The 22,115-nt window shown below is 36.2% G+C and overlaps 1 protein-coding gene across 1 annotated transcript in view; it reads left to right on the top strand.

Annotated features, from left to right (window-relative positions):
• ERC2 (ELKS/RAB6-interacting/CAST family member 2) overlaps positions 1–22,115 on the top strand; it is a gene marked incomplete at both ends in the record, with an annotated part of 332,401 nt that overhangs the window by 121,623 nt on the left and 188,663 nt on the right. Inside the window, one exon of the mRNA XM_084269469.1 lies at positions 9,119–9,286. Coding sequence (XP_084125595.1) covers positions 9,119–9,286 — 168 coding nt within the window. The remainder of the gene's footprint in view (positions 1–9,118; positions 9,287–22,115) is intronic.

Below are 22,115 nucleotides of genomic sequence, written 5' to 3'. Positions count from 1 at the left end.
TGAATTTATAACTATCATTATATTGCTAAATAACACTGACTTTGGAGTGACTGACTTCCTTTTGCAGTAATTCAAGAATATTATGACAGCTATAGTTTTATAGTGAGCATAAAAATCAGTGAGGTAAGTTCAATGAGGTAAGGTTAGTGTTGGAAGTTTTATTAACAAAACTTTAAGCATTAGCACACAAGTTCCAATTCCCGCATGTTTTCCAAAATTTGCTGGAACTGAACTGATTATTAAATTCTGAACTTTGCACTGGTTGCTTTAAACTACCTAATTTTAGTGGTAGGAGTAGGCAAAGATATAAATTCGAATAAAAGCTGTTTGGCAGTTGGCTGCATTGATAAGCTACACATGATCAGAACTCCTCATGGCCTAAAATGTTCTGCAAGGATGAGTTTCAAACTGCCTGAGGGAACAATTTATGTCTCAGCTATAGTCTCTAGTTCATCTAAAGCCTTTTCTAGTGTAGTTTGACCAGTCAGTATTGCCAATTTTCTCTTGTAAAGACCAGCATAATCTGGAGGGGGGTGGGGGAGAAAAATCAAGATGGATTAGTAGAGATGGTGGGTAGCTAAACTGCTGGGGAGGGAGGCTGGGAACTGTGATGAAACATGTAGGTGCCATCTTTCAGGGAGTAAGTAAAGGAGAGTCACTGCAGTCAGGTGGTTCTCCCATCCTTGTACAGAAGAATCAAAAGATCCTGTGAGGGAAACAGTCTGAGATGTTACGGGTGTGTGGTCCTGATGTGAACAGCCGATGCTGTCCTGTGTTCATAAGCTGTCTCCTAGTGTTGCTTTCTGTCTGCTCCCCTGAACTGCAATGCACAGCTGCTTTAAACCCCTCTCCTTTGGCCGGTTCTTCAATTCTGCAGTACAAAGAAGACAGTAAAATAGGTTATCCTTGAAGAATGTAAATCCTGTTAACTCTATAACAACATAATTTGCAGAATTAAAATGTAATCTAGAGCAACTATAACACCCAGAGTAACAGGGGAGGGAATATTGTTGAAATAATACTTCAAAGTGGAGTTTTCCTCCTAGAAGGGAAAAAGCTAATTACATCTTTAAAGTTTCTATTTGGAACATGAATGTAAGGCATAGTAATTGTGCAGAGTTCAAGTGTCTGAAGCTTCAAAATATGGCTACATTCTGCCTCTTTTGTCTTGAATTTGACATAGATTAGATGTTTTGGAAAGAAATGAATGTATTATACTATGGATTGTCAGGTACAGCCATTGCTTTGAAAAAATCATATTTATCACATGAGACTGAAAAATGACGTATGACTATGACCAGGGGATAGCTCAGATCTCATTTTATTGCTGAATTTTAGAATAAGGTTGGCTTTTTTTTTTTGGTTTGTTTTCTAACTCTGAAGCAGAGAGCTGGGACATTTTAAAGATGCATGATATCCTTTCTACACTTGTAACTCAGTTCTCTTATTTGCAGAAAGGTCCATGTGAGGATATGCTTCTGTACTCAGAGTTCAGTACTTCCATACAGAAGATAGAAGTGACAGCTCCCCTTTTCATGGTTTAAATTGGTTTTCACAATAAAAACTTAATATATTATATTTGTCCAGATATGTATGGATGTATAAATACAGGTGCTAAGGTGTTAAATATAAGGGGCTTTTTGATTAACTGAAGATGGCTGCATAATACACTAAGAGAGAAAATAGCACAGAATAGTCTTAACAGCCCTGTGGAAACTGTAGTGTTATTGGGAAGCAAGACGATGATTGGACACAGTGGGGAATATTGACTGCAGTGTGTGCTGGAGCAGAGGTGGGATTAGGAGGGAGGTTGACAATGGGTTACACTTTGCCACCTCTGTTGTCCCAGGTACTTAAAGTATGCTGAGTGCCTGACTTAAATCCAGAATTAGCTAAAAAAAATTACAGACAGACCCTTGCTTTAAATGTATTTATTTATGCTGATAAAATAAATAAGTCTTAATAGTGAAACACATTAGTGCTTCTTCATGTTCTACTTCCTCATGGAGCTCCATAACACTAAAAACACTTTTAAAAATTATATGTTAATATGTTATACAAGTTAAACAGCCAACATTAAGGAAATTCAAGAAATAAAAATCACTTCTGGAGGTGGTCATGAGTGGCAGGTGATTACATGAAAATGAATAAAATTCAACTTTGAATTTGGCAATTTTTGACACTTTCATGATTTTGTTTCTGAAGTATAATCCAATTCTAAAGTTTTTGCAGTGTGTTGTGTATTTCCAGATCACATTACAGAGTTCATTGTATTAAAAAGTTTAAATAAGTAGTTGCCTAGGAAAAAGAAGCTAGGCAAAATTAAAAAGCCATTTACTTGGACAGAGGTCTTTGAAATGCTTTGTGTTAGCTATCAGATCTGGTTTTGCTTTATTTTTATGGAAAATGATGGTGTTCTTCAGATTGCCAAGTTTTACTAGTAAATGTTCTGCCAAAGCTTGGGAAAAATAAGTCAAGGACTCTGAAAATTACATAGTGTTGAGTGAAAAGCCAAAGAGAGTGGTTTTGCGTACCAGAAGTCCTTATTCTTTCAAATATAAAAAATATATGTCTGATGCTGTAAAATGACCCATATTTAATTTCCTTTCAGCTTATATTTAAAATGCCATAGATACAAAAGGAGGAGTAACAAAATGGCAGACACTTCTCACAGTGTGCTGTCATGCTCCATTTAGAATATTCATTGTTTTGTTATTTTTGGGAGATATGATTTCACATTGCCATTTTCAGGAAGAGATAATTTCTAATATTGGCAAATTCATCCTGGCTAGAAATGAAGTATATTTTGTCTTTCACAAGATGAGGAGCTGATTTAACAGCTTTTTGGTTTTATACCATCTGGAGATTCATATTTGACTTAAGAACTGATGTCATACATGCTTAACACCAAACAGATACTATATAGTAAAAGGTCACATGCAGTTCAGGCTGAGGTAGTTTTGTTTCACATTATGAGAAATATAAAGGTCTTGGTTCATGATTACTGGATGCAGAAAGAAGAATTTAGGGAAGGAGAATATGACTGACATAACCTATGTTCTTGTAAACCTCCATACTGCATTCCTGTGATAGAAAACAAATCTGTACACCTAAGACCACACACAGTATGAGTGGCCTATTCATGGTCCCAGTTCTGCCTCTCGGAAAAACTCACATAGAGCACTGACTTCAGAATGGCTCCTTACCGTGTATATTAATTTGGGGGATCATACACCTATTCTATGAAATTAGATAAATCCTCTGCTGTATTGGTCTCAAGATATCTGGCCACTGGTTGAGGAGATGTCAGAAAACAGATATTTGTCAGATTTCCCCCCACCCCTCATTTTTTTTTTCCCCACTGTTGGTGTTAGGACACAGTCTAATTTGAGCTCCATAAATAATTGCTTCTGGGGAGGAAGACTACAGATAATTCTGTTTCTTGTACTTGCAATGAGAAAAGGATGACACAGATGGAAAACCATGCTGTATTATGAATATTATCCTTTTCTGTTCTTAAAGGTTTTGGTTTGAGCTCTCACATGGACTTGGCTTGAATTATAATACATAATGGTTGAAATATTTTTGTACAAAAGGGAAAAAGGGAGGGAGCATCAAATAAGATATTGTCTTTGAAAAGAATAGGAAAATGCATGGTTTGCAAAAGATCAGCTTGAATCTCTGTGATCCAGATTGAGCGGTGGGAAATGCTATGTCAGTAACCCAGGTCACTAGCAGCTTCTCATCATATTTGAAAATGATTTCTGTTCCAACAGGAAGGTAAAATCCTTTTAAGAAATAATCTTATCATTCTTTGGAACTCAGACTCAAACTAGAACAGTAGAGCATTTGCTGACCTATGATTCATTGGGGGGAAGGGTTAGGAAATCAGACAATTTAAGATCTTAATTATGAGATTGGATTTGTTGTGGCTTGAGGTGACATCGTGGACTGTTAGGGAAGTGTCAGAGCCCCTGACAGAGAATGTTTGGTATAAGCCCATCTTTTATTTCTCTACGATGATCTTAGTGATGATGTTGGCCCCAGAACAGCCAGAACCACTCACCTGGCAGAGAGGGAGGAGTGGAAATATGAGACATTAGGACTGGAATGGCACCTGAGACTATGGTTGGATGTGCCATACTCTTTCGTTCCTGTCCTTGTATGAAGCAAGTCTGTCAGGATCAAGATTCTTCAGCTGTTTCAAATCTTTCAGAATGCTTTTCTCAGTGCAATTGAAGCTGTGCTTCAATTATGCTTTTAACCTTTTATTTGAAGCTAGCAAGGCTAGAATTGAATTCTTAACTGAAAACCAAGATAGTCTCATTTTAAGAACAATCTTTTTGTGGTAATAAAAAGTCTATGTGCAACTTCCTATGGAAGAATGCAATTAATCTCAAACATGTAAGTGTTAAAAAATTACTGTGGAGCTGAAAGAATTAAGGTGTCAACTATTTATGTGAAAGTTTGTGGACCAACCTGTTTATGGCATTAACAAGAAAAGAATCAGTTTCAGCATTTAGTATCAGGCCAGGCAACTCTGAAATACTAGGTGCCTGGTACTCTGTGGCACAGGTAAGGTTGTAACCCTTGTGCTAATGTAAAGGTTTTCCTGTGGCTGACCTGAATGCTAACCGGGGAAAGGAAAGCTGGACATTATGGCTCTGCTGCAGAGATCTGACTATTTCTTTGTGATGCGAAAGAAAACCACTGTGCATCTTCTAATCCCTTCAGGTTGAATGCATGCTGTTCTTTGGGGAGTAGAAATAAGGTATTCGTCGTGTTATGAGCTGGCTAGCAGTGAAAGGAAATGCAGAGAGCTTCAGTTGTGTGGTGCTCTTTAATAGTTGTGTCAGGGCTGTATTGGGGTCTGAGAAACTGGAGTGGGCAGGGCTCTGCTCCCTTTTCCCACACAGGTTGTCACTCACATACTTGGACTTCAATGCCAACTTTGCGTCCTCTCAACCCTTGTGCTCCCAAGTTTTCATGCCTAAAATCCTCATTCCTGAGTGATGCAATCTAGTGAGCCATGAAGGCAAGGTCTGTGGGAAGAAATTTGTGAAGAAGATAGAGAATTGTCTGCTCAGCCCTTAGAGTGTGGGCTGAGTGGATAAAGAAAAGTCTGTTGACTCAGAAACTGCCTAGTTCAGCCAAGCAGCCAAGTCCTGTATCAGCACATGTGCAAGCTACTGTGTTATCCAGTCACCAGGGAACAGTATCAGTGCTGTGTTAATCAGTGGGTCTAATCATCCTCAACTCCCATTGCCTTCAAGCCTTAAGCTTCAGCCTACTGGCAGTTGGAAAAAGAGACTTGCGGTACCTGACTGAGGAGAAGCCCTTTTGGAGCTCCTCCTGCAATGTTATGACGAGCTTCTCAGCTGCAGCTTAAAGGCCCAACAGAGATTTTTGTGATTTGACTTAAGGGATTGCTTTCAGACATGAAGCAAGTAAGTGATTAAGTATAAAGAAGATGTGGTAATGAGTTTCAGATGAGGTCTTTTATGTTTATTAAAAAAGGTCTGAAAGTTTGCTGCTACTAGTTCTTGTTTTCTTACTTAAAAAGTAACCTCATACAGCACACTGCTTACAAATGGCAAGATCCTATTACTGTAATACTGTAAAAAAAAAAAGTCTTAAAAATAATATAAATCCAGTAGAATATAAATCTCTTTTCCAGTGTATAGAAAAGCAATGAGCCATTTTAAGAGCAGGAAGAACATGCATTTCAAGATCCAATAGATCATGTAAATTGGTCCCAAACCAAGTTTTAAAATGGCATTGCAAAGGCTTTTGCTTTGAATAAATTTAGCATTAGAAAACTCTGAGTATAAATAAAAATAAATTAGATTTGCTGATTGTTTTGTATGTTACTAATATTCTGATTAACTAGGAAAACTGTGCATAATACTTAAGAACCTTTCTGACTATTCCAACTGCAGAACATAAAAATGCTATACTAACATTTGTGACCTTTCAGTTCCTTCCATCTAGCTTTTTATTATGAATAACCCTTATGAATTTCTAGGTAATGTAAACTTTAAACCCTTGTTCTTTGTTTTCTGACATTTGTGTGTTTGAAATTTGGATTAGTGAATCTAAAATTTCTCACTTGCCTGACTTCCCAAAACTCTCTTGTAAATGGAGAATTATTCTAGATTGCCACATCATATATTTTCAATCCAAACCTTGTTTTATCAATGGCATACCTTGCAGCCAAAACAAGCCTGTGTGGGTACAGTTAATGTGAACACCTCATGGTTTCAGAGCTGCAGAACACAGTATCAGAAAAATGGCCTCTATTTAAGGAAACCTGTCTGTGTAATAGCAAATGATTGCACTCTCTTTATCTTAGTTCTCTGCTTTGCTTGAAATCATAATGTCATTCTTCTGGCTTGCAAACCTTGCAAAGGTTCTCCATGCCCATACTGCCACCTCTGTGTGCTTTGTGTGCTATATAGCATCTTTCTCTCTCTGGGTGGAGCAGAAGGGAAAATCTGGAAAGTAGGTCTATAGCAGTATTTTTAGTATCTCCTCTCCTGGACTCCGAGTTTCGATGTGTTAACCAGCCTTCTGGAAAACTGAAATATTTCACTATGAGTAAATGCCTTGATTTCCATACCACAGGCTTGAATTTGGGAGTTTGGGACTGCATGAGGAATGCAGAATTGAATCCATAATGCTTAACACTAACAATGGGTTGGTTTTGTTTCTTTTAGTGTTTAACAGCGCTGACAACATGTCATGAGTATACTACATTTTCTTGTGGTATTTTATTTACAAATTAGCCTTCAGTAATATGAGGGTCACATTAAAAAGAAGTGTCTTGGTCTTTAAAAACTTGATATATGATGAAATCTATTTTTTACCCAAAAGTATCTCCAGCCAGTGTTCGGTGCTGTGTGGCCTGTGAGCTGCTCAGGGATTCATTTGTAACTGCAGTTCTGAACCTGAGTGTGGAAACAGGTATGCTTTAGTAGAAGTGCTCACTGAAGGGACTGATGCCCGTAAAGTGCAACTCTTGCAGTACTGGTGGCTAAGTACAGACATATTCTGTTGCTTTAATGAATTGACACGTCTACTATTTTATTACCAAAAAATGCCCTTTATTACAAAGGTATTAAGAACAGAATTTGTGTATTGGATAATTCTTTCTTTGGCATTAGCGAATTAAATTTTCCCCATCCACCAGCACATACTAGGTGAGACAAAGCAATTGGTAAATATGCATTCCAATTCAGTTTAATTTCTGGGGCTTTTTCCCCCCCTTTACAATTCTTTTATTTGTCTGTTGAACATAGGCCAGCCTTCCGTGCTCTGTCTTTTAACATACCTGTAGAAATAATGTTACTTCCTCTTTCAATTTCAGTGAAATGTGTAATTTTTCTTTTTGCTAATTATCAAGGTCAGGAAAGATTGCATGCATCATGTTTTAAACCCCCTACATTCTGCAGTTAGTATCTTTATATTCTTGTATTATTACAGTATTGATTTGTAACTCTACTCCTCTTCTCCTCTATATAAAGATGCACCTTTAAAACTTACAAAACTTCGTTTTCCATCGCCGCTTTTTGCATGTAATTTCACCTAATGGTTTCACCTTCACTTCAGCATCATATTATTTTGAGACTACCTAAGTATTTGCTTTATTTCATTCCATAATTATATTGTAAGGAAGCTGTGACAAGATCTCTTCCTCTGAATAGCTTTTAAAAAGCTCTTGAGAGCCAGTAGTCTGAACAGAATATTAGAATTTCTCAAAGACAGTGAGCATCTTGACAGTGACTGCTTCCTCTCCTCTTCACACCTTTTCTATTTGGAATCATACTGTAGCTCATGGTAACTCCTCTAGGCAGTGCTTCTGTAGAAAGGTATTACTAAAAAGGTACTAGGAATTCAAAGCTGTGAATGAGGATTGTTACATATACTTGACAGTTGATTTCCTTCAGCTTCTTTCTCATCCGTTTCTCTGCCGTTTACATATTCCTTTTTCTTGCCAATTTTTTTCCTTGCTTCAATAGATATTTTTCTCTTTTTTGATGATAATGTTCATACTGTTGTCCTTAAAGGTGGCTGCTACCTGCCCCCCTACCCCACCCCATGATGGAGGAGAAACAGCTATTTTTTCCTCCTCATCTAAATGGTTTGAGTACCAAAGCTTTTAATTGCAATTAGGAGCACAGCTGCTTATACAAGCATCTGTATACAAATGGTAACCAGTATATCAGATGATCTATGGATCTTTTCCAGACCACCAGCAAGTATTTCCCAACCATATTTTGAGAACTGTTTGAATTGTGCTAATAATAAAATTGAATGCTTGAGCATTTATACAGCAAGAAATGAGAAAATCGAGGCTCCATACACCTTCTGGGCCATTGAAATGTTGTGGTGTGGGGTGGGGTTTTTTTGTTTGGTTGGGGGTTTTTTGGTGGTTGTTATGGTTGGTTGGTTATTTTTTTAGTTTCTGGGGAAAAGCAGTTCTGTAATTCAGAGCAATTTGGTGAGGGTGTTAAAGCATTTCTGCTTAGGAAAAACCTTGGAATATCCCTTCTGGTTGTCAGGGATTCGCTCTTACTACAGAGAAGTACAGTAAGGCCCATTTGTTAGGAGACTTATGTGATAAATGCTGGGGAAAAGTGAACCTTGTCATTCCCCAATTTTCAATGTCTTTGTTAAAAAATACTGCTTCTAGATTGCTGATCTGTGCCCAAACCTCTGAGTAGTGACTGTAGTATCTGATTGCCTACTTCATGGCTTCAATGGGTAAATTTAATACAGGATACAGAGTGTTGTTTTCAATGAGCTACATGTTTCATAACTCAGGACGATTTTTTTTGGTTGTTTTTTTGAGTTCTTTATACATATCTCAATTTAGGGCTGTTCTAATGCTATTTCATGGTTTAACTCTTCTACTTTTTCTATTCACACTTCAGTGCTTTCATTTTTTATTACATTTTAACAAGCAAAAGAATCTCTTAGTCTCAGATAAAGTTTGAAAATTGACATAGAAAAGAAAAAATGTTTTATTTAAGTGACAAAAAAGGGAATTGGTAAAAATGCACCCAGAATGCTGATGACCATTACTAAAGCATAAATATGTTTGATGTACTTACTGTAGGTTGATGCCTTGCGGTTACGATTGGAAGAAAAAGAAACTTTTCTGAATAAAAAAACAAAACAACTTCAAGACCTCACAGAAGAGAAAGGAACCCTGGCTGGAGAGATTCGGGATATGAAAGACATGTTAGAAGTAAAAGAAAGAAAAATCAATGTCCTTCAAAAAAAGGTAAGATCACCAATGAAAGGATGTGTTACAAAACTTTTGGGGCACATTTAAATGAAATAAATGTATTTCTTATATTATTTTTAAAAAATACAAGGAGTAAATCTGTAATAGTCAAGTAGTTTTCTAATATAAAATGTGTTACTGTTTTCCATGGGATCATTTCTGTAGTACTGTATCTTTATATTATATCACAAAAATATGCTGCAGTTTACACAAAATTATTGAAGTTAAATGAATGAATGTCCTAAAACTGCTGACAAAACTTCTTATTCTTTCAGCATGAGGGTTACCATTATCCTTACTAAATCTGACTGCTACTCTTCAGAAATAATGCAAATAAGATGTGTGGGACTGCTTAAAGATTAGGATACCACTTTTGTCTTTAAAGACTGGGTTTTTTTTGATATAGAGGAGTAGGGAGTGAACCTAAATTAAGTCAATTATCTACTTTTCCTGTGAGCTAAAGACATTAAGGGATGGTCTCTCTGAACTCTGAACAGCCTTCTTAGTCTTATTTCTAATTTTCCATAAATTTAGCTAACTAAATTTACTCTCTTTGGGAAGTTGGATTTAATCATTATAATTTCCACTTGGGGGTGAGGTTGGGAGAGAATTTCCTGGAAAGGCAGATCTGGAACAGTTGCACTTAGAGTAGGAGGGTGTTTATTTACCATACCCTTTTGCTCACACTCACAAAAATATTTATGCTAGCAGTTCTGTATGTGTCGTGTGTATTACTGTTTATTGTATATAGATGTACTTGTGAACATACAGATACATGGAGGGAAAGTTCCTGGCATGAAATATGTTTTACTATTACTTCTCTCCTCCTTTATGCAGCCCCTCAGAGTGTGTCTGCTCCTTACTCTCTATTACTAAGTATGCAGGTAATTCATGTCACTGGTTTTCCTCCAGGATTCATATAGGGTTCACATGGTATTGCTCTGCTGCTTTCTGCAGTTGGCTACAGTCTTTGAAAAACCAAGTCCTTATTTTCTAGAAATTGAGAAGACTCTCTTTTTTAGCACAGGAAACAAGACCTATCAAGACTGGAATATAAGTACTCATCCACTTCAGTTTAATTTCTTAATATTTGCCTTGTTAGCAATGCTGATGAAGTAAAGATAATAAACCTTAAGCCTTTTATCCTTTGCTGAATACTAAATAGCTTTGGACAATTTGAAAAAAACAATGTGTCTTTTCTTATGGTTTGTATTCTAAAAATAACCTCCAAACCAACCATTTACAGTTGGTCTTGTACTTAGAACTTGAGGAAATGGGAACAGTAGAGAGAATGAATTCAGTGATTAAAATTGTGTGACGAATATGACTTATCACAGAGCTGTCAGCACTATCTGTCATGGCTGTGTGCTGAGAAATATGCAACGCTGTGTTTTTCTGGTTTTCATACATCATGTCTATTTTATTAGAGCTGGCAGATGGTCTTGCCGCTTTTGCACCTGCTTCTTTATTAAAATAATTTATCCGTGACTTAATTTAACCATCAAACTGAATCATAAACACTTTAGCCTTGTGATCTGTAGTACGCATTGTGATAGATTCTCATGAAAACCCTTCTGAATGCAAAGGAAGTTATTCTTCCTAAGTTCTCTATAGATTATTCTTTGTTGCTTGTCTTCATTTGTTTTTTTTTCTATCTGTGTATTTTAATTTACTTCTGATGTGAAGACTTCTGAATAACTGTTATTTTAGTGCCTTCATTTATTGATGCAAGATAGATGGCTACACCTCTCCTCACCCAGCCTGAGGTGCTTCATTAATAGTTGTATTCAAGTGACTGAAGGAAGAAAAACTTATATGTAGTGCTTAAATATGTTTCTGTTGGTAATAACCTGAAGGAAAGATTATGTAGCTTGGAAAGATGCAATTTCTAATTCAGAATTTCCTTTGAGTGCATTACTGTTGTCTGCCATGTTGAAAAACATCAAAGAGACCAAATCAAACCCAGGAAAGATCCCTTTCAAAGTTAGAATTGTTTCTTCTCTTTTCTGGATAGCTGTTGTACTTGGAGGCCAGGACAAGTTCTGTTGAGGGACCCCTACTGAAGGTGTGTAAGAAACAAAAACATTGGCATCAAAACAGCTGTGGTGAGTCCCACAGGACGGCATAGGAGCTCACATAGCAACATGTTGCAGGAAAGAAATGGTAATGGGCTGGACAATGATGCATTTTCCTTCCATGCAGTGGTTTTTGACCACACTGAAAAACCGCTACACTATTCAGTATAATGTGCAGGCATAAGAGAGGCCCAGCACTGGAACAGCATGCATTTAGAGGGTTTGGATCAAGGTAGATTGGCATAGAGTAATAATAAACTTATGTCAATGTCAGAGGTGCAATATTACTTAATATTTCTTTCTTTTAGAACCTTTGGCACCACTGTTCCTTTTTAGTGCCAGTAAAGTTGGGTATGCTGTTTTAATAGCCTTGTTTAACCTGGCAAAGCTAGTCTTACACCTCATATCTGTCAGTTTAACATGTAGAGGGGCAGACCTCAGAAATCTTTATGTATTTCTTACCAGAATGTGCAAGTTCTATGAATATGGCCGAGTTGTAGGCTGCAGGGCAGAAGTGCTGGATTGGATGATGATTCTTTCATGTGCCTTTTTCCTCCCAATTTTTCTCTTTCGTGCAGTGGTTATACCTGGTGTGTTTTGTCCTCTAGAAATCTATAGATACTTAAAAAAACCCACAATTATACACTATAAAGCATGAGTCTTAGTGTTGCAAACAGTAGCTGTTGAGACAGGAACAGCATAGAGGATGTAGACCTGGATCATATTAGGACAACAGCTTATGGAGATTCTTTTATGGGGTTTATTATAAAAGAAAACCATGTAAAGGGGGCTAATATAATATTCTACTTTGACTTGCAACATAACTTTTCACGTAAAATGTTACAGTTTCCATCTTTAATAGTTTAAGTTTTGTGATTGATGAAGTGCTACATGACTGAGGGCCCTAACATATCAGCCAATTAGTATTTGTAGGAAATGTCATAAAGTCTTATTTTTCATGTAATAATTGGAATCTGTACATGGAGTGGCTGGACTGTGCACACTAGGTGATATTGTCCAGTTCATGTTAAATTAAAATGTGTTGTAGCATTAATTGTCTGCATTATTGTTAGCTCTCTAAAAAAAAAGAGGAAATGTACATATGGTCAGAGTAGGATTATATTTGTGTAAACACACAAATGAGTCCTACTGTTGTGCTTAGAAATTTGCATCAGTATTATTACTTGATGCAGTAAATCTGCCTGAGAGCACCACTGAAATGGAAGCTTTTGAATTCAGAATGATTGAGGAAGACCTAAGAGACCCATTTCTTTCATTTGATCATAACAAGTAGAAAGTGGAAGCATATTGCTGAGAGAAGCTGCTCTTTTTTTTTTTTCTGTTCTTCATGGTTTAATCAGTTAGGAATATGATTTCATAATCCCATAAAGGGGTTGTGATGGCAAGATGAAGGATGTTGTCGACTACTTGTGTATTATACAACATAGATTCACTAAGTGAAGCCAACCTGAGTAATCATCTAGTCTAAAACTGTAGCAAGTTAAGTCCTTGTACCTTGAAATCCATGGTCATTATAAACCTTTCCAGGCTGTAATTGAATCTACTGTCTTTTTTTCATGAGTTTTCTACCCACTGAAATTAGAAGTCCAGCGTTTTGTTGTGTCATTCCTCCCTGATGACCTGCTTGTTACTGCTGCTTTTCTTCAAATTTATACTTCAGAGGCAGAGTGGGATTTACCTGCTTCTGCTTATGACATATTGGAAAGTAAGCACTTGCCTTTATAGGAGAAAATAGCTAAATTCCTCAAATGAAGTTTCAAAATCTAGAAACTGTTTTATCTAGTGCCAGTTCTGTAAACATCGTAATTTTTGAATATCAGGTATATTGTAAATCATAGACCCTCATGTAAGTGAAGAAATACTGACTGCACCTGGTCTTGGTGTTCAGGTTGTTTGGATATTTGCTCATAATAATCATGTCTAAGCAGGTTTCACCTCTTTATCAATGGCCGCTGACAAATTCCTGAAATGGCTGGGGATATTTTGTTCCAGCTGTTCGAAAGAATTTGGAAGCATTACTGGGTTTCAGTATAGGTGGCTGAAACTGTCTTAGTTCACAGTAGTTATTTCTCCAGTATGAGGGTGAAGTATTGGTTCATTGGGATGGTCTTCGCTTGTCAGAAATAGTGTAAGAGGCAACGTGTATGCAGGTTTTCAAGAAACAGTCAAAATCGTCTTGTTCATATTCCAGTAATATATATCTCTAAAATGGTAATGAAGGAATCTTTTTGTATGTTTGAAATTCCTAATTGCATTTTAAAATTCTAAAAGCTAAAAATGTAAATCAGAGGTTTGGATACATCATTTAATTAATTTGGAAGTTATAGGGTAAGAAATTGCTAGTGAAAATACTAGTTATTTTAAGAAATAGGTTGAAATAAGTGCTTTGAAGAGATACTGTCATGTATTTGTGTTGTTTTTAGCACAGTAGTATGATATTATTACTAATATGTTATTAAATAATACATTATTAACTTTCTAAATGTTATATATAAGAAAGGAGGCAAATAGTTGTTAAGATCTAAAGTATAATCTAGTACAATATGTAAATGAGATATTACAGTATATAAATGAGAGGGATCACTTTTTGGGAGACAGCATAAATATGTGTAGATCACATGGATTTTAAAGGTAAATCCCTAAGTGTAAATAATGTAAATTATTCCAGATCAAGCTACGCTAGCTAGTCTTTAGGGTTCTTCATACACAGCTCAGATGAAGAGAACTGGATAATTCCAGACTCAGGTTATATGTAACTTGCAGAGATGCCCTTAAAAGCAGTATGCCATTTCCAAAGTAGGACTGAGCTTAATGAGACACTTACATAAGGGTTTCACACTGCTAGTGTGACACCAGTGCCACTGGCGAGGAAGGAAGCTGCCATTCAGCTCTGAAATGTCAATACTAATTAACGAAGTTATCTTTAAATAAGATCCTAAGTTTTATTCATGACAAGAAAGCAGCCAACTCTTATGCTGGGAATTCTAAGCTGTGTGAAGAGTAGTATTTTCTTTTCAATACAGTTGGAGGAAATATCTTTTGAAGTGTGAAAGACCTAAATTATATATAATGTGCCAGGCCAAAAAGAAAGTAGAATTTTTTTTATATGGGAGGTGCAGAGCACAAAGGAATCATTTAGGGAAATGGATTAGTATTTATATATCTGAAAAAGAGTGAGGGAGAACCAGAATAGCTTCAGAGAAGAAATATATTTGTATGTGAATGTAATGTAACAAATGCAATAGTAGCCTGCTGATTTGAATTAAAAATAAGGGAGAATGTTAAAAATGTAATTGAGAATAATTTTACATTAGAGAGCTATCCTGCTGTTTTCCCCTGTGTTCAGATGCTGAACTGCATGCCGAGGGTGTATTCTGTCTTCACCGAAGTCAGAGTTTTCATATTGACTTCAGACTTCCACCCTGTGCTTCAAAAAAAGCTCCCAACTTGCTCCTCAAACCAGGGAAAAAATCAGTTTTTGTGAACCACCTGCCACATGAAAGCTACAACAGAAACCTCAAGGATCCTTAGAGCTGATAGTATCTCCTATTAAGAGACTGAGTTGAATTAGCTGCTGAAGTGCTGTTGAGCTTTCCCTCAGAACACTGTTAGACAATTATATTTAGAAAGGAAAAAAGTTTATTTAACAGTCATTTGTAAACAAATATGGATTATTTTTTTTCCTAATAATCTTTGGATAACTTTTTAAACCACTAATAATTGGATTATTTTTTGAGAAACCTAAAATATGACCTAAAATATGCTTAAGTGTTTATTTGGATGATTAACGATGCCTTATCCAAATGAAAATTGAAAAAATACAAATAATATTGTCAGTAACAACTATCACATCTTCAAGAAAAAACAAAATTAGTCTTTTAAATGCTGAGGCTGTTGTGCTTCACTTTCTCTAGTGAGATATTTTTGCAATCAAGTCGTGACTTTTTTTTTTGAATTTTCAGCTGCTGAGTGGAGAATGTGTATTCATGTGATTCACTGCTCTTGGAGCTGCATCCTTGAGTGGCAGCCTGACTATTTCCTGACTATCTCAACATGACAGATTCAGGTGGCTTGACACCTGCCAGCTGTTTACCATTGAATCTTGGCAACCTGTTTAAATTTTCACTTACCCAGAAGCCAAGTATGTCTTATTTACACATGAGTCTTTTTCTTGAAAGCGCTGTGAAGCTCCATGCTCCAAGTGACTGATTTGTGGTAGGGAGGAAGGAGATTGGGTGGCTCCTCACTTTTCCTTACTGACACAGACCTGGAAAAGGGGGAGTCACAGGAACACGCTGCAGCTGCCCCTCTGAGTCAGCAGCCATTTCTCTGTTTGTGTTGTAGCAGAGTATAGGAAGTACTGTCTGCCAGGCTCCAAAATTTAGATCTGCTGGATTAGATTACCATTTTGGACATACACTGCAGTAGAATAAATACATATATGTTAAAAACGTAGCTCTAGCTTCAGAATATATAAGGTGGCAAGCTGGGAATATGTTGACAACTAATGCTTTAACTAAAGTAGCAGATGTTTTATCTTCTATATCATATTTTCTTTCACGGCATAACTGTGATTGCACCAATATTGGTGGAGATGTTTAACTCTCATTTTTTCCTGTGAGATACATAAATTGTCACCTTCAATGTAATCCTTTCTGATGTTTGGAAATGTGCATCCTGTCGAGCTAGTATATTTGGAGATGTTAGATGTACTTGCTGCTGCTGCATGCATGGAGGTAGCAGCTGTTGAAGTAATGCACCATTCATACTGGAATTTTGTATATTAAAATGGAATTTAAGGCACAGTTCTGAGTTTACCTATATGCCAAGTATAATGATAGATTTCAAATCTGAATAAATGGTCCATATATTTCTGTGACATGGTTGTAGTACACTTTCAAATGCATTGCTACCAGGTTTTTGTTAATGATCCTTACTGTTTTCTAGCATATTTTAGCGAAGAATTGCTAGAAAATTGTGAATTATAGTTTTAGGAAATATTTCCTGAGAAAATAAGTACATCAGCTTGTTAATTATATGCAGTAAAGTCCATGAGAAGACAATTTTAAATCTGAAGTGATTCAGAAATGTTATACTTCATGTATGATTTTGAGCCTGTTTTCTCTGAGATATTAATGTCCTTGTCATAGTCTGATGCATGAAATATTTGGCAAACTTATTAATGTGATAAACCATCCTGACCTTGTCCTGATACAAGAAAGTAGATCCCATTGCCCTTGTTCATTGCTAGGATAGGCAGTTACAGTTGATCCACAGCTTGACCTAATGTATATCTAAGATTGTATATCTGGAAATGAAAAGAGACATTTCCTAATAAATACAAAAAAGTAGACTTGTGCATTAGCAGTTGTTTTTTAAACATTTTGTAGTATATTAAATTTCTACTCTTTTGTTGGCATAGAATCAAACACCTTAATTTACGCATTGCTGGAGCTCCTTGATGTTGGCAGTCATGCTTTCCTGGTGGTATTCCATTGCTGTCTGTCTGACTGAGCAGTCTGAGACTAGAGACTCTAATGCCTTAGTAAATTGGATATTTTATCACTTTTGGAAAAGCATCATCCCTCACCTTTGAGTGGAGCTCTTATTGGCTTTATGAAAGCATGAAGTTCAAAGACTTAAAGAGTACACATGCAGATAAGTTTAATGGTAACAATAAATGAGAGCTGTTATCTTCATACTTATCCCTTCATATTATTGTTACCAGATGTAGCCAGAGCTAGCGGTGCCAATTTGGTCAGACTGCTTTGATAATTCTCTTGTTGCCAAGTAGTATGTATTTCTTGGTGGTAGAATCAGCAGTGGTATGTTTGAATATGAATAGAATAAATCCAACTTTAGAATGGAATCTGAATCTAATTCACTTCCTTCTAGCACACCTGACTTTAATTTTTAACGCCTAGCTGGGCACAGGGCTGAGATCAAAGTGAAATAAAGAGAATGGAGTAAAGCAGTTTTTGGAAAGTAAAAAGAAAAATGGCATAACATTGCATAATCTTTTATATATGAAAGAAATATTGAGCCTATTTGCTGTTCATTTAGGAATAAATCTGCAGTAAATTTTCTGAATTATGCCAGTGTAAAACCTTATTTATCTGGGAGAAAAATCAGGACCCCTATATTTATTGCCTAAGAGATGGCTGGGTTTGACATTCCTGTCCCCAGACAAGTAGAGTCCTTCATTGCTCTGGGCTTAAGCCCATGCCTAAGTGAATGTATGCCATGAGAACTTCCATACTGCCCACTGCTGGTCTTGAGTGAGGGTGAGAAGCTGCTAAAGGTCTACCTGAATTGTAAACCATTCATCTGAAGCAGCTTCTTGTTGACAAACAGACCTGAGAGTATATAAAAGAACATTTCAGATTTGAGTGAAATACCTGCTGTGACCTATCCCAAAGTCTTAATCTATACTTAAGTCTGGATTTTTGTTATGGCTGTCATGGGAGCCAAAAATAGCTTCATTTGAATGTTTATTTAAAACAAAATAAAAAAAAAAATCCATGATTTTGAGAGTTTCAGATTTTTTCATGTCAGGAGGTGGATGTGATTGTAAGCAGCTGAACGAATGTGTAGAACTTCAAAGTATAGAATCTAGACTACATAGGAAGCTAATAGAAAACAGGAGTTTACTAATTTAGTTGCAAAAAAGATCATCTCTGTGAACTATCCAGCCTTGTAAGTTGTGTTAGATTTACAAAACATGATTTCTTGCATGACATTTTAGACGTTCAGCAATTTTCACTGTTCGCTCTTCAACTGTTGGTAATTTTTGCATACTCTGATTTTATGAAATGTAATATAATTCAGACTCTCCCTCAAAATGTACGAATTGCAACACATTCCTTGAGTCATTGTAAATCATTCCAATACTGGGGACAGCTAGCTGCAGGCTGGGCAGCAAAATGCACCGATCATACTCTCATCCTTGTGACTTGCCTCTCCTTGGGAAGGCAGGACCATTTCTTCTTCTTTCGGCATATTGTAATGCTGACAGCAGCGTTTCATGCTGGCAAACCTACCTTCTTATTGAGACCTGTGCTACAAGTCATGCTGCAGGACGTATTTCTCAGTAAGGGCTAAATTTTGTTATTTCTGGGAGGGGATCAGGGGTAGGGGGAGGATGGGCAGTGCTGCAGTCACTGGTTATCACTGTCTCAAGTGTTCTGCTGCAAAACCTGTTAAAAAACCCCAAGCCAGAAAAAGGCACAGGAACAGAACAGGAAGATTTGCTCGTTCTTCCTTAAGTTTTAATATAGTGTTTACAGAATATGGGATTAACACTCATAGATTACCTGATTAACTTTTTGTACTAATGCTCAAATAAAAATTCTCTCTGAGTAGAGCTGGAGAAAATAACCTCTATTTACGTTTAATTCTGGAAGAAGCTCTTCCCTGTGTCTTAGGGCTTCGTAGCTTTGAACTGGCCACCATTCAGTCATTTAAAAAGTCCAGACCATCATCTTCTGAATGGTAGACACTGAAAATAGAATCATTGTCAGACTATTGTAGTGTCTTTGTCAAGCACTGCTCAAAATTTAAAAAGAATTTTACAGTTAAGTGCATTTTTTTGAGGAGAAAGTCTGACAAAAATTAAGTTCTGTAATAATTCTAATGCTTGCAGAACTGCGGAGATCAAGTAGGCGATCTGTGTAATATATTTTGATATAGCCATCATGTCTAAAGGACTTCAAAGTGTTCTTAAGTGAAAACTCCTGAGGAGCCACTCTTCCGTCAAATCCCACCGTGAACAGGGCATGTATTTCAGGTAGTATCAGAAGTGAACATGAAGCTACAAGGGCTTAACTCTATGGCAGACACCACTGTGTCTGAAAGTTGCTGAAACATCTCAGCACACTATGTAATTCTTTAAGATAAACTTTTAAATATCTGGCTCAAAAAGCAAAGCAATATACATCAGAGGAAAAAATATATTACAAGTGTGTTATCAGGCTTAGTGTAGTATAAGGTCAGTGTCACCGTGTCAGTAGCAGATGACCTCAAATGCATCTTCAGGATATTGCAATGAATTTTCCTATAATTGCCAAAGGGACAGTGAGTGTGCTTCACTGATCCTTTTACAGTAAATGGAAAAATAAATTCAGAAAGCCAAATTGATGCGGGTGGCTACAATGTTTAATAAATCCCAGGCATCAATGGCCTAATGAAAGACTGGGTTGGGGAAAAATTATTTCTGTGTCATAGATCTACTAAATAATAGTTTTCTTTTATTATTTTTCATAGTTGATAATATTAGAATGAGCCTAAGTTATGCATGCAAACCTGCTTGGTTTTTAGGAGGGATTCATGAGAAAGGAAATTCAGTGACAGATAAAAAAGATATTTTTTCATAGCAAAAACAAACTATCTTAAACACAGGACTACTTCAGATTATTTCTACTTCCTATGCAGACGTTTATATGACAGCATTGCTGTGTTACCTTGGCTGCCATAGAAAATCTAAACTGTTCAGCAGATGTTGATTAAAGACATCCAAGTTGCTGCGTTTAACGTTTCAGTTTAAATTCAGTGATGCTTTGATAGTTTAGACGTAGAAAGGCTGTGTCTGGCGTGCAGTAACTAATGGTGAAACTCAATATGTGCATTGTCTTTTGTGCAGTTACAGTGCAAATATTAAATTACATTACACAGTAATAAGAATCTTAGCTTTCTGATGAGCAGTGTTTTGAACACTTCAACTCTTAATTGATATAAACCTGTCTACATTGACCATATGTTAATTTTGAATGATTAAGAATTGACATTTTTAAAAGAAGAGGGCAGGGAGATATGTTATCCCTCTGCAAATCTTTTCTTTCATGTGAAGTCATTACACTGTCCCTTATATGAATGTAGGTGTCCTCTGTATCCAGGGAGCTAAGAGGAAACTTTCCAGTAGAAAGGCATTGTTATTTCTGATTAATTCCTGCCTGTTTAAGCTGTGCTGCTGTGGGGTTTTTCTTACGTTTTACCACTGGCACTTAAGGAAACTCATATGCAATAGTACCGTGTGAAATTGGGTCCTCTATTACAAGCTTTTGAATGCAGTTTCTCAGGGCCGCGTGCTCTTCTAGTACAAATCAACGTAACTGTACTGAATTCATATAGCTATCCTTTATTTGCAGTAGCTAGGGGCAGGCATGTAAATTTTACTTTCAATGTCAAATTTTTTGCTATTACAGATTATGTTTGGTTTAATTTAAAATTATTTTCCATTTTTTAGAGCTTCTCCCTCTTCAACCTGTCTGCCCTCTTATTCCTTAGTCTGGCAGCAGAGAAGTGCAAAATTTAATATTTTTTTCCTTTGTTGATTCTGGTGAAGTTTTATTTAGAATATTGTACAGAAAAACAGATAAGAGAATGTTGGAAATGTCTGAAATATTTTCATGAAAGGCTGTAGGAAGAAGTATGTAATTAAGAATTAAAGATGACAGAGAAGTTTTAAAATACTGTTTGCACTCTTTTCCCCCATCAAGTGTGAAATGTCTGTGATTTGTAAGTTCTATACAATCAGTTTGTCCTTTAGAATGAAGAGCAGTACACTTACCTGTAAGTGTCTGAATGATAGAAAGAAATCTGCGAGTACTCTGTGTTCTGGAACAATCAAATAAAGCTTATGCTGATTCTCAAATTAATTATCTGTCTATCAAGACCAAAGTCTTCCTACCAAATATGTTTAGTACTGTCATAGCTGTATACAAAAGACATGTTGTGAAACGTATAATTGCTGTTATAATGTGATTTATGGTCAGAGTCTTCTCAAAAAAATTAGTTGCAGCATGCTGCAGTAAATGTTAGACATTTGCTGTACTCATAACTGTACATGGTCAGAATTACACCGTCCTGTGGAACAGTGTGATGTTTAAATGTGCATTTATTTTGCTTTTGTCTAGACTCTTGTATCTTTTATAGCTTTTCATTGGAATCAAAACTATAGGAGTTACTTAAATGAGAGATGTATTGAGTTTCAAATTCAAACCTTACAAAGCATGTTAAATGTATCTTTAAACTTTCCAACAAAGGAAATAAAGGTATTCTTTACTTTCACCCATGCTGGTGATTTAAATGGTAACCCCAAGCCATCAGTAGAAATATACAGTGGTGTTAGGAAAACCAAGACAGATATTCTGGAAGTATTACAATGCATATGTACATAAATGAAAAGTATATGAAAATCAGCAAGAAAAACTGGGACATTACACATAATGATAGAGTTAAAATTTGCTGTTAATTCTTTAACTGGATTGTCCACACAGAATGGAGCAGTGACTGTCTAGGCTGGAATTATTTTATTATAGACCATAATTCTGGAGTGAATATTGAAAGAATGAACATAAGAAAGCAAGAATAAAAATTTTAAAAATCTTTTGATTAATAAAAATTCACTGTGTTGTTTGAAGTTGATTGAAGAAGTACGAAAAAGGATAAACAAGCAACTACAGTTAAGATGAGGATTTGGAGGAGAAGGCAGATTTTACTTTCAGAGATGGCCATCTTCATTTTAATTTAGAAAATATTCTTCAGTATTTCAGTTAGGGGAATAAAACAATTTAAATGCAGATGTGGAAAAAGAAACAGTGACTAGCCTGAAAAGGAAATGTAAAGTGTTAATGCTACGAGGCTGAAGGGAGTGATTAATGTCAATTCAGAAGAGTATTAACAATGAGATATGGTAGTAAAGATTGTCAGTTTTTCTGTCCCCAGAAAAGCGG

Source organism: Gallinula chloropus (assembly GCF_964237585.1).
Source record: "Gallinula chloropus genome assembly, chromosome: 12".
Classification (NCBI taxonomy): domain Eukaryota; kingdom Metazoa; phylum Chordata; class Aves; order Gruiformes; family Rallidae; genus Gallinula; species Gallinula chloropus.
The sequence above is the reverse complement of the archived record's forward strand: the minus strand, read 5'-3'. Positions and strand labels throughout refer to the sequence as shown.